The 14,928-nt window shown below is 52.8% G+C and overlaps 6 protein-coding genes; 4 read left to right on the forward strand and 2 right to left on the reverse strand.

Annotated features, from left to right (window-relative positions):
* Nucleotides 1-650, forward strand: part of RCC_05583 (uncharacterized protein) — a gene marked incomplete at both ends in the record, with an annotated part of 2,016 nt that extends 1,366 nt beyond the window's left edge. The window contains 5 exons of the mRNA XM_023770851.1: nt 1-237; nt 306-310; nt 362-399; nt 456-536; nt 610-650. The exon at nt 1-237 is cut by the window's left edge and continues 441 nt beyond it. Of these exons, the coding sequence (XP_023626619.1) occupies nt 1-237; nt 306-310; nt 362-399; nt 456-536; nt 610-650 (402 nt within the window).
* A 1,273-nt stretch (nt 651-1,923) lies between these two features.
* RCC_05585 (related to ubiquitin-conjugating enzyme E2 6) lies at nt 1,924-2,763 on the forward strand (the record flags this gene model as incomplete). Its single annotated transcript, XM_023770852.1, has 1 exon — nt 1,924-2,763. The coding sequence occupies one exon, from the start codon at nt 1,924-1,926 to the stop codon at nt 2,761-2,763; it is 840 nt and encodes a 279-aa protein (XP_023626620.1).
* A 172-nt stretch (nt 2,764-2,935) lies between these two features.
* RCC_05586 (uncharacterized protein) lies at nt 2,936-4,866 on the reverse strand (the record flags this gene model as incomplete). XM_023770853.1 has 3 exons in its annotated part: nt 2,936-2,962; nt 3,014-4,504; nt 4,558-4,866. The coding sequence occupies 3 exons, from the start codon at nt 4,864-4,866 to the stop codon at nt 2,936-2,938; spliced, it is 1,827 nt and encodes a 608-aa protein (XP_023626621.1).
* Nucleotides 4,867-6,721: 1,855 nt separating this feature from the next.
* RCC_05587 (probable mitochondrial-processing peptidase subunit alpha) lies at nt 6,722-8,431 on the forward strand (the record flags this gene model as incomplete). The annotated part of the gene is made up of 1 exon (XM_023770854.1): nt 6,722-8,431. The coding sequence occupies one exon, from the start codon at nt 6,722-6,724 to the stop codon at nt 8,429-8,431; it is 1,710 nt and encodes a 569-aa protein (XP_023626622.1).
* Nucleotides 8,432-9,319: 888 nt separating this feature from the next.
* Nucleotides 9,320-11,512, forward strand: RCC_05588 (uncharacterized protein; the record flags this gene model as incomplete). XM_023770855.1 has 6 exons in its annotated part: nt 9,320-9,817; nt 9,878-10,212; nt 10,461-10,561; nt 10,610-10,735; nt 10,788-11,119; nt 11,171-11,512. The coding sequence occupies 6 exons, from the start codon at nt 9,320-9,322 to the stop codon at nt 11,510-11,512; spliced, it is 1,734 nt and encodes a 577-aa protein (XP_023626623.1).
* Nucleotides 11,513-12,650: 1,138 nt separating this feature from the next.
* Nucleotides 12,651-14,669, reverse strand: RCC_05589 (related to RRM domain; the record flags this gene model as incomplete). XM_023770856.1 has 5 exons in its annotated part: nt 12,651-13,810; nt 13,867-14,148; nt 14,217-14,411; nt 14,502-14,555; nt 14,666-14,669. 5 exons carry the CDS (start codon nt 14,667-14,669, stop codon nt 12,651-12,653), a joined length of 1,695 nt encoding a protein of 564 aa, XP_023626624.1.
* Nucleotides 14,670-14,928: the final 259 nt, after the last annotated feature.

Raw genomic sequence — 14,928 nt, forward strand, 5'->3', positions numbered from 1 at the left:
ACGAGCGTTGTGGGAGGCCTCTCCAAGAGGAACGGAGGGAATGGTGTTCTGGCCGATCTCATTGACGCGAACATAGGCCAGGGCCACCAGGATGAAACCAGCGTCGTAGGGGGAGGCCTCTACAAGAGAAACGGAGGGAATGGTGTTTTGGCCGATCTCATCGACGCAAACATAGGCCAGGGCCACCAGGACGAAACCAGCGTCGCAGGAGGAGGCCACGCAAAGAGAAACGGAGGGGTATGTCGATAGCTCCCCACTCTACACGGATTTCGAGACATATGCTAACACGCCATCTTTCAATTTAGAACGGGTTGGTCACTCCTTCGACTGGCTCATTATACCATATCTAACACCCTCTCAGTGTGTTGGCTGACGTGGTGGATCTGAACGTTGGCCAGGGTGAGTCTGAGCACAAGCGAATGTCAAAACGAGCCTCTACTAACCATTCCGAACAGGCCACCAAGATGAGACATCAGTCATCTCTAGGAGAAACGACGAAAACGGCGTACTCGCTGGATTGATCGATGTAAACATTGGTAGGTTTTCTTTGATTGCAATACAATACCCTCCCTCGCAGGCATCATACTGACCAGGCTTGCTCTTCTCTAGGCAGCAACAACCAAGCGGAGACATCCACCGTCGAACAGTAATGAAGGGGCGCCGAATCGGATTTGTACACTAATATACCACACCACATTTTCCTATTGTATTTGGGGAGCATGCATAGCAGCGCGGCGTTCAACATGTACTACTATTACTTAGTTGTCAATTCAACCTTCCTACTTGTCACATCTGTCTCCATCAATGATCCGAGCAAGGCCTGTTGCAGAGAGCAGAAGATTTTCCAGTGCTGTAGGTACGGCGTAAACTTCCAATTTCATCGGGTCGTGGTGCGACAAAGCTGTTCGACCGAACTTTTGGGTCTCTCCAAAGCTCGTCAATCTGCAAGGGCCGGTGAACTTGACTTGATCCTCCGTATTTGACTCTCGGCAAGGCTGCTGATTCTTGTGCTTATAGGTACCACCAGTTCATGAGCGTTGTCGTCGATTCGTTATAAGGAGAGGCGGTAATTTCTAACTTCACCGACCCTTGGAGACATTCGATCCTCCGTACTTGACTCTCCGCAAGGCTGCTACTTTTTGTGCTTATAGCCACCAGTTCGTGAGCGTTGTCGTTAATTCAACACAAGGAGAGGCGGCAATCCTCCGTATCTGGCTAATTCCACCGACCCTTGGACTCTTCGCTGCCTTTGTTTGAGATTCTCCTGCCCATTGGGACTAATAGGAAACAGATCTTTGCCTTTTACATACACTTTTGTGTTGGAATTGCTTGGCACACTGCAAGTCACTTGGACATCGCCAAGACAGACTGCAGTATAAAGTGGTACGGTATGGATTGTCCCTTGACCTGGATGACCACACATTGATGGGTTTTGGAGAGACCAAGGGCCAGTGCAATTCAAGGTTACCGCCATACCTGCTGCAGTCAATAGCGTTGCGTTTTCTACAGGAACAACAACACAATCAAGACGATACAATCCGATCGGAGAGTTGGCTCTCCGCAACAGTGCTTGTTCTGGTGGTCATAGCTAACCTTCCGTGAGCGTGGTCATTGCTTGAGTACGAGGAGAGCCAGTAAGTTCCAAATTCTCTCTGCCCTCGGACCCAAAACTCCGGTCGAACAGCTTGTAACATCTGCTCTGGCGGGCCGACCCGTGCGGGCCAAGCAATCGGCAGCTCATCCGACCATGGTAAGTGAATACCTTACAACAGCAAGAACAGCTGCCATCCATTCGTTGCTATCCTCAATATAAGTAGATCCTTTTCTTCGATCAACAATGCACCTTTGACCTCGATATTCCGAGTTAAATCCGCACTCATCTACAACGCAGCCTCTCAGCCAAGCGCATCCACCGTCGCAACGATGGGCACTCGAAGTCCGACCACGAAGCGCATCATGAAAGAGGCATCGGAGCTCGCCAGTCAACCCTCGCCCGACTTTCATGCTGCACCGCTCGAAACGGATCTCTTTGAATGGCACTTCACAATCCGCGGCCCGCCTGCCCCCTCACCTTTTGAAGGCGGCGTCTATCATGGCCGCATTGTCCTTCCACCCGCATATCCGCTGAAGCCACCCTCCTTCCGCTTTTTGACCGCCAGCGGTCGATTTGAAGTGAACCGAGAGATCTGTCTGTCCATCAGTGGTCATCACGAGGAGAGCTGGCAGCCAGCATGGGGAATTCGCACTGCACTCGTAGCGATCCGTAGCTTCATGGACACTGATGCCAAGGGACAGCTGGGCGGCATGGACGCGAGTGATGAGGTGCGAAGACGCTTCGCTGCACAGAGCATGTCTTCGAGATGCGCAACGTGTGGGAAGAGCAATGCCGATATTGTCAAGGAGATGAACGAGGCTGCAAAGGAAGTGGGCGAGACAAAACCGGAGGAAGTACCTGAGCAGCTGAGACTTGCATATCGCGAAGACTTGAGTAAAGCAGAGGGAAAGATGCCGGAGGGGCAATCCAAAGCGTCACCACAGCCACCTGCTCCTGTTATGCAAAACAACCCGGCGCTGACTCCCACTCCAACCACAGCACAGGCGCGACCGGCACCAGTCCCTCCTGCTGCGCCTACCATTGTGCCTCAACAGCAGCAACGTCAGCCTGTGCGACAGGACGATGGCGTGCCGGCGTGGATCGACAAGTCCATCTATAGCGTGGCGTTTGCCCTGCTGATCTTTGTGTGGTCAAAGTGGTTTGTGTGAAGTGAGACGGAGAAGAGGTGGCCTACCACCAACATATGATACCCACGGTGCTATGATCTATTTTGATGTATGATGAACTCTGCCTTCCGTCAATTCACTTTATCCGTTTCACCTTGTCCGAGCATGCCGAGCTTCTGTTCTTTAGAAAGAAATCATTGCAGTCGCTTCGGTCCTAATGTTCGCAGAAGAAAAAGGTGTCCTGCACAGGTTAGCAGTCTGCGCAGTCAGTTACGTCTCTAACAGTACTCACTTCTCTGAGCATTTCGTCATAMGTATCACCAACCCTGCCTCTCTCCTCCATCAGAATCTCTCTCGCATCACACGCCGCGTCCCATGAGATAGGAAAGTCCTCGACAGACTCAATTATCGCATCGAAAAGCTCCACTGGTAGTGCAGYGAATTCTGGCACTTTCCGAACTTCTCGAGCCCACCAATCCCGACGCTGCGGTGGGACATTCGCTGTGGACAGGATCTTGATGTTCGGATCTATCAAGAACATTGCCAGTATCTTGCGGTGGCCAGGCTTCGTCGGGTCGTCGAGCTCAAATTCTCCAACCCTATGCTGGAGAACGTTCGGGAAAGCAAGAAGACGACCGGGCTTGGTGAGGACTTTACCGAGTTCTTGAACAGCGCTGTCCCCATCTGCGATACCGTAGGCATCCTCCACTGCCGCATACTCGTATTGTGCAGGCATCATTACCATTTGCTCTGCGTCGATGTGCTGTCTGAATTGGAGATGGTTATCCGTGATGTTTTCCGAGTCATAATAGAATAGCGCAGTGGCGGCAATATGCTCATTCAAGCATCCTTCTACGTGCCAACTACTTCCTCCGTATGTTGGATCGTCTGGAGTGAGATGGACAGTCGCGAGTTTGAAAATGACCTGGAGACCCTCGGGGAATTCGGTCAAGACATCAATGCGGTGGACTCCCGCAGCTTTTGCTCGTTCTTCGAACGTGATAAATTTCTCAGCCGTTGGGTGTACCAAAACCCTTTCATCGGGGTTGTGCCTCAGCCACTCTTCGAAATGATTCTGCCGGTCCCAATCTGTGTCTGGTTGATCATCATGGTCCTCACCTTCATCAGGCTCCTCGACGGGATAGCCGGGATATGTTGGACCTTCGTAGCAGCGCCAACCCATCTCGGTTGGCGAGATGCGGAGTCGCTCGTGAAACCAAGAAAGACATTCGTTCCACATCGGAACAGCTTTGTCAACAGCGGCCTCAAGGACTTCGTATAACTCAGGATGGTCTTGCGGATGGAGATTGTTGACATAGCTTTCGATGTGAGCTTTCCCTTCACGAAAAGACACCTCGGATGGTAGCCATTGGTAAGAACCCCATGGCTTCATGGGTGCAGATTTATGCCCCCACGAAACTTCCCTCTCGAATGACTCGTCGCTCTTGAGTACTTCAGGCATTGGACATATCTCACCCATACCGATGTATTGGCAACATGTCTCTCGGGATACGATGCGGTCCGCAAGTACTCGGGACTTGCCATATTGGAGTGGGAACATGGAAGGATGAAGCAGATCCAGCACTTTTCCATCGGTACCTGGATGCCAATCTTTCACACGATCGGGAACATCTTCGAGCACAAAGACAGCTGATTTGAGAGCCTTCCAGAAATAGTCATTCGCGGGGAGATCCTTTTTGACGATGGTGGCGTCGGCGTCCAAAACGTGAACCAAACTGTGCTTCTCGAAGTACGCAGCCTTTTCATATAGCTCGTCCATACACTAGTAGATCAAGTCAACGATGAAGGTGGGTGATAAACATTGAAGACACTTACATATATAAAGGACTCCAAATCCAAATGCTGAGCCGATGTTCGCTGCTGCTCTTCGTTCCCGCAGGCCTCATCCCTCCACTTGGCAACAATCTCTTCGTCCTGGATCTTCTCCCACCACCTTGGCTTGTCAGTAATGAGGTTTATCATGCCGAGCATGCGCTGTTCCCGCAAAGCAACGCCCGCGGTAGCAAAGAAGTCGGCGATAGCATGGGGAAATCGGTTATTTTCGACAATTTTCTTGGGCTCAGGCCGTGTCCAAGTAGACAGACCATCAAGGGGAAGCCCGAAGCCTGGAAGTTTGAGTGACATTCTTGAAGGGGTTACTTGCTGAGGTTCGAGGTGCTGTCATGTCTTGTATTGGATTCAAGCTGCTCTAGCGAGAGTAGCGTCGTTTTAAGGTTTAGGCAGTGCAGGCAGCCATCAGGCGAACATTCAGGAGGTAAAGGTGGGATCGACTAGCAAGCCAATTCACGCCCTTCGCATGCTGCCTTTAAGATGTCAGAGAATCGTGCCCAACTGTAGTCTTCTAGGCCGCTAATTCTGCTCCGAAGTGTCGAGACACACAAGGGGCAAACGATTTGAGTGGGAGACGTTGCTCCGAGCTATTAATCTGCTCCAGCCATCGATATGCCGCCACTTTTACGAGGCTCGAAGATATATTGGTGGGCTTCAAGCCAGCAGCATGAAGCTGGCCGACATTGATGCCCTCCTCAAGTTCCCAGCGTCTTCATGGACTCACTGGGCCACCCTGCACCGGTACGGAAGTCGACAGTCATGGCCCGGTTGACTTCGTCGCCTCCACACCAGTCGCTACCTTCCAGAAACGGTCGTTGTGGGTCGTCGTGGCGGTTTTGTCGCAGTCGTTGGTAAGTGCTGTAGCATCTCCTTGGATGGGGATGCGTCCGCCGGGTGATTATGAAATCTGGGGACGGGTGTATGATCTCGTAGATCTCGGAATGCTCTACCTCAGCGGATCAGCACCAGCAATGTCTCCCAATCACGAGAACTGGACCACTTACGATGAGGGATGGCAGTCCGAACGTCCTACACCTTGCCTCCAGCAAAGACTGCCACCAGACCGCACGCATACCACCATAGTCGCACCAGTGCACCATACCGCCGACCCAAGACTTAGATGCTTTGCAGCCACGAGGGAAGTTCCCAGACTCCGAAGAGAATGAGCCGCCGTTTCGCTCCACGAATGCCCTGGGYGTTCGCCACTCTGACGTGCCACTACTCCCGAGAGAGCAGCAACAACAGCCAACCAGCGTGTGAGCGTAGTTGCGACGTGGTGTCTATCTGCCGTCACTGAACCACATCCACGACGTCTGCGCGCCAATGTGGAGGGCTCAGTGCCGACAGCTGGCGTCGAGAGGGATCGCTTACGGTCTTTGTCGATGATCCGGGTTCCGGGAAAGCACTCTGATGATTGTCAATGCTCTGTGTCTCTTCTGGCGGTCATTATACCACTGACCAGTTCAGTGCGTGCGAAGTTTCGTTTCTGAGGAGCCATTGTGGTGGATAGCGGACTGAAATGTGGTCAGTGGCGGCTTGCAGAAGCTGCTCGCGCACGGCGACAAGGACTAGGAGAGCTTACCATATCCGCGCGTAGCAGAAAGTTGTTCATGACGGCGAGCGGTGATGTGGTGGGTGTTGGATGTACTGTGTTTGCTAGCATGTTGACGGCGAAGATGCAAGTGTGCGAGTGTGGGAATTCATGTCTTGATGGCGGGTGATTGACAAGGATGGGTGGAGCTCGATGATGAAAGTCGGGCTTCACGAAGCTGAAGATACAGAAGTGGGGAGTTTTGAAGTGAATCAAGTGAATCGATAGACTTGAATTACCTGTGTGCGAGTGATCCCTTGAATATAGATCTGAGCCCGCTCTTCACAGCACCTGGGCATTACACGCATCCAAAGCATACTAAGCTGGTTATCCTGGAAGCATTACTTCTCGTAAATGACAGATTCGCTCGGCATGGCAGCGTGAGTTGAGTGAACGTGTAGTAGGAGTCAAGCAGTGAGGAACATCGGATACTCCTGCCGGAGCCCTGGGATCTGACTAGAACTAGCGCCCGCGCTTGCCCGTGAACCTTAAACCCTTTCGACACTGACATCTTTTGCTGCGACCCGCCATCGCATTCTTCCATCATCAATTCCCACGATGAGCAAGACGCTCGCCCTCCCTCGCCACATCTCAAGGCAAGCGGCTCGTCGCAGTGCGCGGTTGGCAACCCGCAAATATGCCACGGCATCAAGATCACCTCCGGCAGTAGAACGCGATCCCACCGAACTCGATCAGATCACCACGCTCCCAAATGGCGTCCGCGTGGCTACGGAAGCCCTGCCTGGCCACTTCTCCGGCATTGGTGTATACATTGATGCCGGATCGAGATATGAAACTGACGCTCTGCGAGGCGTATCTCATATCATCGACCGACTGGCGTTCAAGTCGACATCACAGCGTAGCGGAGACCAGATGCTTGAGGCGATGGAGAATCTAGGCGGCAATATCCAGTGTGCATCGTCCCGCGAGAGCTTAATGTATCAGTCCGCCACGTTCAATGCCAAGGTCCCTGACACCGTCGCCCTGCTGGCCGAGACGATTCGCGAGCCAGACATCACCGATGAGGAGGTGGCTCGTCAGTTGGAAACAGCCGATTATGAGMTTGGTGAGATTTGGAGCAAGCCCGAGCTCATTCTCCCCGAGCTGGTGCATATGGCTGCCTACAAGGACAACACGCTCGGCAATCCATTGCTGTGTCCAAAGGAACGGCTGGACTACATCGATGCGCGGACGGTCGAGGCTTACCGCAAAGCTTTCTTCCGTCCTGAGCGTGTTGTGGTGGCTTTCGCTGGTGTGGAGCACAACGAGGCAGTGCGTTTGACGAAACAATACTTTGGAGACATGAGCCCTGCGACAACTACAGCATTCAAAAAGGATGCACACCAGGTCCAGCCGCCATACCCGACCTCCAACACACAAGCACCGCAGAAAGACTCGCGGCTGATGTCGAAGATTCCCTTCCTCAAGAATCTCTCCACATCTGCGCCTCATTCGGCAACCGTCTCCCCGCTCGACCCTTCGCAGATCATCCCCCACCCTCTTGACGGTCCTATACCTTATGACCAGGCCTCCAATTACACAGGTGGCTTCCTCAGCCTCCCGCCGCTACCCATTCCTCCAAATCCATCCCTCCCGCGTCTTTCGCACATTCATCTAGCATTTGAATCTTTACCTATCAGCTCTCCCGACATCTACGCGCTTGCAACCCTTCAAACACTTCTCGGCGGTGGCGGCTCCTTCTCCGCTGGCGGTCCTGGCAAGGGCATGTACAGCCGTCTCTACACTAATGTATTGAACCAATACGGCTGGGTTGAGAACTGCGTCGCATTCAACCATGCTTACACCGATTCCGGACTGTTTGGCATATCGGCAAGTTGTGCGACACAATTCGTGCCTAGAATGCTCGACACCATGGCGCGGGAACTCTCATTACTGAGCGCAGAGACCGGCTTAGGACGACTGAGCGAGATTGAAGTGAACCGAGCGAAGAATCAGCTCCGCAGCAGTCTGCTAATGAATTTAGAAAGCCGCATGGTGGAGCTGGAGGATCTTGGCAGACAGGTGCAGGTCCACGGACGAAGGGTGCCGGTCAAGGAGATGGTCAGTGCAATCGAGGGTGTGACGATGAAAGACCTGAGGAGGGTCGCAAAGATGGTGTTTGGAGGCGAGGTGAGAAATGCTGGAGAAGGAAGCGGTGCCCCGACTGTCGTGTTGCAGCAGGGCGAGGAGGAAGGGGTCAAGTTGAGAGACATGCCGTGGGAAGACATCCAGCAAAGGATTGGGAAGTGGGGAYTGGGCAGGAGATGAATTGCACGAGATTGACTGCAAGGAACTTTTACAGTGGAAGGCGCCATTGTCCAAGGATCTTCAAAGGTGTTCGGACATCCTTGGAGCCTTGTATAGAGGACAACAGCAACGCATGCCCATTAACACAACAGTTGTACATTACAAGAGGACAGCGGAAGAACCCGAAGTTCCACCCGGACAGAAATTGTACTATATCACGAGGTTTCAGAGCTTCCGAGCCCTTGGTTTATGGTTAGGTTTGCGGTGTCGGGTTAGGCTGACTCCACTCGCTCGAACATATATGGATGTCATCGATCGCGCCACCTTGCCGAGATTGATAGGTGTCAAGGTTACACCTCAACATCCCGGCCTCCGATGTATCGGATTCGACCCTTTCTGTGCACTGACAGCTTACGACCCCAGGCGCGTGGGATAGAGTGCTTATTATGGTGGCACAAATTCGGGGATATACCGAATTTGAGACAGGTTGCCGCCAATAACCCGACCACATTTCTTTGTTGCTTGAAATTGATAGCGGGAGTAGAATGAATTGGTGCTGCCTCGGGGTGAATGACTGGACGAGGTCGAGAGCCATCTCATTTCATTTGAGATGTCGTTCAGCAGTTGGGTGGTGAGGTAAGCGCAGTGCTGGTACACCAAAAAAGGCAAAGACGATGGCGACGGTAAGGCAGTTCTAGATCACCCGCTAACACGGCTGGGCCTCTCCTGCACCCTAATTTTCATCTTGAAAGCCAACGACAGACTCACGCACGATTGATTAATTCACGGGAACAGGTGCGTCGCACCAAAGCTTCCACACGCGAAAGTCGGCCTACTCCAGTCCCACCAATGTCCACGCTTGCACAGTGAAAGTCACTTTCTGCCGTGAGCCTGCAAACATTATTGACAATGGACTCGACTACAGCTCTTCACCTACACTACCTTTCCACTCCAGGCCCGATGGACGATTCGTCATCATTTCCGCCGAGTGGTATCCAATTAGATGCGCCTGAAAAGACCACGGCCTCCACTCAGCCTCCCCTCGAGGTCAACCACAAACGCCTTTCGCAATTCWAGTCCACACCTCGCCTGGGTTCCAGCCAAAGGGCGGACTGGAGCCCTCACCTCCTGTTCCCCCAACCAAACAATTTCAGCCGGCCCGTTAGATTGTCAACCAGTCATTCATCCGACGACATCATGTCTGTCAATTCGAGCCATGAGCGCAATGAGCGGAGTGAGCGGAGTGAAGTACCACGAGCAGGAAGAGGAGGCCCTCCGGGGAGGAAGGTCGAATTCTTCAGTCCGGCGACTTTCCAGCAAGTTCTCCAGGACCCAACGACGATGCACCAGCTTCTTCTCTTCAGCAAGTCACGCCTTTGTGGGGAGGATGTCGAGTTCCTTGGTCGTGTGAGTATGTTGCGTGTAGCATATCGTTTCGATCGCCCTGACAGTCGTATGCATCGATAGACTGAACAGTACAACAAGCTGCTGGCTGAAATGACCAAAATGCTTGTGGACATTGATCAAGACTTTCTCTCCCCTAGGGCGCACAGCCAGATCAACATGCCAGAGGCGCTGTTAGACACGACCCACAATCGGGTTAAGCTCGTTGTGAAGAAGACGATGCCTGTCATGGAGCTGGTACTTCGAGAAGCACAGCAGACCATGGAGCAGATCGTCTTCGCCGATATCTACCCGCGATTTGTCCGGCATCAAATGACAATGAGCGCTTCAAGAGCGCTTGCGAATGATCGATACAAGTACCAGGGACTCGGAGATTGCTTTTGCTTGACAGATCCACGGTTCGYTCCATTCCACCGTAGCTATCAACTTAGGATCTCTTCATCAGATCGAGAGTCTCGAACTGCGTGAGATTCTTCTCTCGATGTAGTTGCTGGGTCCAAAGGCAACGAAGACCTCTCTGTTAGCAGGTTCGATCAACAGGCTATCGAGGGACGTCGCTAGAGGTACAATCTGGTTGAAGAGGCTCTATCTTGAACAACACTGCGTTTCACTGCGAGGAGACACGTCTGTCTAACGATTGTGTTAGGATTGCCGACAACCCAATCGTCTACGCGAGCGATGGCTTCATTCAAGTCACTGGCTACTCAAGAAAGCAGGTCATCCCGCGTAATTGTCGATTTCTTCAAGGTGAGTCCGTCTGTACACTTGAGTCTTACCTGTCTGACTTTGAGACAGGACAGGATACCGACCAAGCCGCGATCAGTCGCTTACGAGATTGTATCAAAATGGGAAAGGAATCAGTGGAGCTGATCCTCAACTACAAGCAAAATGGCGAGCCGTTCTGGAATCTGCTATACTGCGGTGAGTGAGCTCTTATCGTCCGTCACCTACAAACAACACTGACAGCGTTCAGCACCTCTTTACGGGGCGAATGGCGAGATTGATTTCTTCATTGGCGGTCAGATCAATGCATCCACCACCATTCACTCGAATGCAGATATCATGAATGTTCTTGGAAGTTCAGACAAGCAATCCGAGCCATCGCCTGTTCCCACGCCACCAAAAGCTCCTAGTATCAGACCTCCCTCATCTCGCAACTTCTTCAAGACCGCGCTTAGATACACACAGCGGCAAGAGCCAGTACAAGTCTTGACTGAAGCTGGTGCAGAAGTCGGCATGCTTCGCGATCTAGAAGGCAAATCCCTTCCATCGCAAATGCAGCAATTCTACTCCGCATATTCAAAGGTAAGTCGTCGGCAAGGAACCACGAATACATTCATGTTCTGACTGAAGTAGTACCTTGTCGTGAGATACGACACCATGAAGGTCGAATACAGCTCCAAAGGAATCTTCGAGGTTCTGGATCCTGCAATCATTGGGAATTCCACGGCGGTTGGAATGAATGTCTTCAAATTCTTCAAGCTGAGCATGATAGCCCGGAATCAGAACGATTACCAAAGGAAGGTAGAAGCAGCTCTCAAGCAGGGAAGTGCCATTACCGTGCTGCTTCAGCTGCAAACCCGACGTTCGGCGGTCTTCAGAGGTGATGAGGCTTTTGCTGTGCATTGGACGCCGATCAAGGACGAGTACGCGGCAGTGCGGTATCTGGCGATTTGCTTGAGTCCTACCCTTGAGTGACGGTGATAACCAAATCTCAACACTTGCGGAAAAGGCAGTGACCGAAGTGCTGAAGTGCCTCTCGATATCATGATACAGGGTCAGTACGTCATCTATCACCTTCCTCAAGTTCGATCGTGTCGCTAATTTAAGCTAAAGATCATAATAGTAGTGCCATCTGCGAGACGGACACCTATAGCTACAGCGGCGTCTGATTGTTCAAAGGCCTGAGTCAGGTTGTTTGCTCAATGTAAAGGTTTGCAGGACAATACCCTCGCAACAAATCAAATCCAGTCTCCTCCTCACTGTTTCAAATATTGAACAATCTCCAAGCATATCTTTATGGTTTGAAGCCCAAGACAGTGCAAGGGCAGCCACCCAGCACGTTTCGCATTCTCAGGAACGTGGAGCTTGGATTTAAAGCAAGCTTGGAAGCATTTCATGAACGAGGAAGGCGCCAAAGGCGAGATAAAGCCAGTTGCATACGCTGAGATGAGCTGATAAGGATCTTCGCGATGGAAGGACATTAGTTCTGTCTTGTATGTGCTCCGTCGAATCAAGGACGTCAATRTGAGGGTGCAGATGGTTGGTACCATGGGCTTGTGTGCCTCTGACTTGCCTTGGATTCTCTGCCCAGTATCGACTCCTCCTTCGCATATAATATCGCTTCAAACAGTAGCAGGTTGCGATAGTCGCAAGATGCTGTAGCAAGTCATATGAGCGCAGTGGCTATTGCGGCGATTGACACGCTGTATGCATGGAGACATCAGACAGACAATTCTAGCCGCTCCGGCCGCCAAGAAATTCTCATGAAAGAGAGTCCGTGCATCTTGCATCGCTTCCCGTACATGAGCGAAAACTAACAGACATTGTCACCACCTCGCTCCGCCTTCAAAAATACAAAATGCTTAGGCAAGTGGAGAACATTTCATTACATTCCGCATGGTATACACGCCAGTCTAAGAAAGAAGTTTTAACACACAATACAAGGCTGGCAAACATCTTCGTGGGCATCATCGTAGGGAAGAGGTACCTACTTCCTGCTTCGTTCGTCGTGCGCTGTTCGCCCCATGAGAAAAGCTTTTTTTTTCATCCACGCATTGCTAAGCCGTCAAATGAGTAATCGTGCGTGCCTACGAGCATCAGTCGAAGTCCAATTCTAGGAAGCCAATGCCCTAGCGCCACCTCGGCGGTTGTTCTTGGGCTTCGCGGCGACGGTACTCCAACCATCATCCTCCAACTCGTCTGCTGTTGTAGTTGCATTTGCACTTCCACCAGCGGGCACAACCACTTCTCGAGGCTTGGTCTCCTTATCGCCAACGATGTTGCCGTTAGCCGAAGCATCGACAGCATCTCCATCAACTGAAGCCTCGTCGCCATCTTCGCGTTGAAGAATGCTGAAGCTGGGCTTTGCTGCCGGTGCTGCTCCCTCGCCATTCTCCTTCGCCTGAGATTTGCCGCCGTTTTGTTGTTGACGGCGATCACCACGAGGTCGGTCGYCAGTCGGAGAGGTCACATTCTCACCGTCCTCATTTTGGCCGCGATCTGCGCGGTCGCCGCGAGCCGCCCTGCCCGCAACATCACGGGTTGCCTTCTCATCCCTAGCCTTGTCGTCGGCCTCCTTCTTCTGTCTGATAGCAAGTTCACGCTTCTCTTCAATCTCGCGCTCACGCTGCTGGGTGTCGATAGGACGAGCAGCACCGAATGGAGAAGCCTTTGCATCTCCGGATGGTGTGGTGGCTGAGCCAGTTTCGGCGGTGGATACTGTGCGCTTAGTCAAATTCAGTCTGGGACGCTCCTTTGGTGCATCCTGAGCAGGAGACGTTGGTGTTGACATTTCAGGTGTGGCGGCGGGAGAGGGATCCGGACGCATTTTTGAACGCCATTGGGAGTCGGTCTCAGCCGCAGTTGGGACGCGGTCGGCGACAGGACGAGGCTCAAACTCTCTCCGTGGAGGCCGCGAGCCGGCATCGGACTGACCATCACGGGCCTCGCGACCCTCACCCCATCCGGCTGGGCTTCCTCTTCTCTCGCGTGGGTCGCCAACGTCACGCAGTCTACCCCCGTCGCGCACTGGTGGACCAGCACCTGGAGCTGGAGATAGAGGGCCCTTGCGCTCCCAGTTGCCAAAGTCGCGCACCTTGCCATCGCCCTCGAAAAAGCCTGGCTTACGATCGCCGCCAGCATCGGAGGCGTTGTCGAAGTTTCGGCCAGAGAATCCGCGGGATGGCTGTCTGCCTTGTGCTGGAAGGTCTGGTAGTGGGCCGCGACGACTCCAGTCGGAGAAGTCAYGGGTCTGTTCTGGACGGTCATTCTTGGCTGGGTAAGTGTCAGCGAATGCACTTATGGCAATGGCATGTAAGGAAGATACATACGAGGATCAGCCAAGCTAATCTTGATGTTGCGGCCCATGAAGCTAGACTCTGATTTGTTCAAAGCCTTCTGGAGACCTTCGGGCGAACCGAACTCGACATAACCAAAGCCTTTGGGCTTGCGGTCAATCTTGTCCTCCATGATKCGGACGGTGGTGACCGAACAATCGGCAAGGAAGTCCTCGACGTCTACCGAAGTGACATTGTAGTCGAGGTTACCGAGATGGGCGGTGTACGGTGGCTTGGTTGGGAAAGGAATCTCCTCGCGGTCATATCGTGGACGGTCTGATACATGTCAGCGTGTCATGCTCAGAAATCATGGTGTCGTCTGCCTCGTGTCGAGTGCTACTCACCAAAGCTGTCGCCACCCATACCAGACGATGCGCCGCCTCCCATACCGCCACCAGAGCCGGCACGCTCCCACGAAGCCTGGCCGAAGCCGCGACGTTCGCCATCGCCGCCGGCAGTGCGATCGCGCATGCTGTATGCGTTACTGGAAGCGGCTGGCAGCGGCTGCGAGTCCATCTCGTCGGCCCATGATCCAAGAGCTGTGTTCCCGATATCAGCATTGCCCTCTTATAGTATGTCCTGCTTCCCTTCTTCCTCTCCCTCGAGTGCAGTGGGGTGGGGACGCGTACATTGGTTGGTCAGGAAGTCGCCCAGAGCCATCTTCTCCTGCTTTTTTTTCGGCGCTGCATGTTCCGTTAGCCATGTTCCTATTCCAATCCATGTAGTCGACCATCGCGCATGCGTGTATCTGTAGTAGCGCGCGCAGCAATGGAGACTCGGCAGGCAAACGCACCCATGATTGCGGTAGTGGGGTGCGAAGGCACAAGTGGCGTTCGCGGTTGTCGAGGGTTCGGGGTTGTGGAGAGACAATGTGTCTCCTCGTAGGCGTAGGTGTTGTCTGACTGACGGCTTCAAGTGGGTGTCAAGCGCTGTTTATGGCGCTGGGTTGACGTGAGCTCAGTRAGTATTCTTTGGTGAAGTGCGCGAGATCGAAAATGACGGGTTCCAATCCAGTTTAGGCTGATCGGCTGCTGCCGGCACGCGCCGATCTCTTGA

This window comes from Ramularia collo-cygni (genome assembly GCF_900074925.1).
Source record: "Ramularia collo-cygni strain URUG2 genome assembly, contig: RCC_scaffold08, whole genome shotgun sequence".
Classification (NCBI taxonomy): domain Eukaryota; kingdom Fungi; phylum Ascomycota; class Dothideomycetes; order Mycosphaerellales; family Mycosphaerellaceae; genus Ramularia; species Ramularia collo-cygni.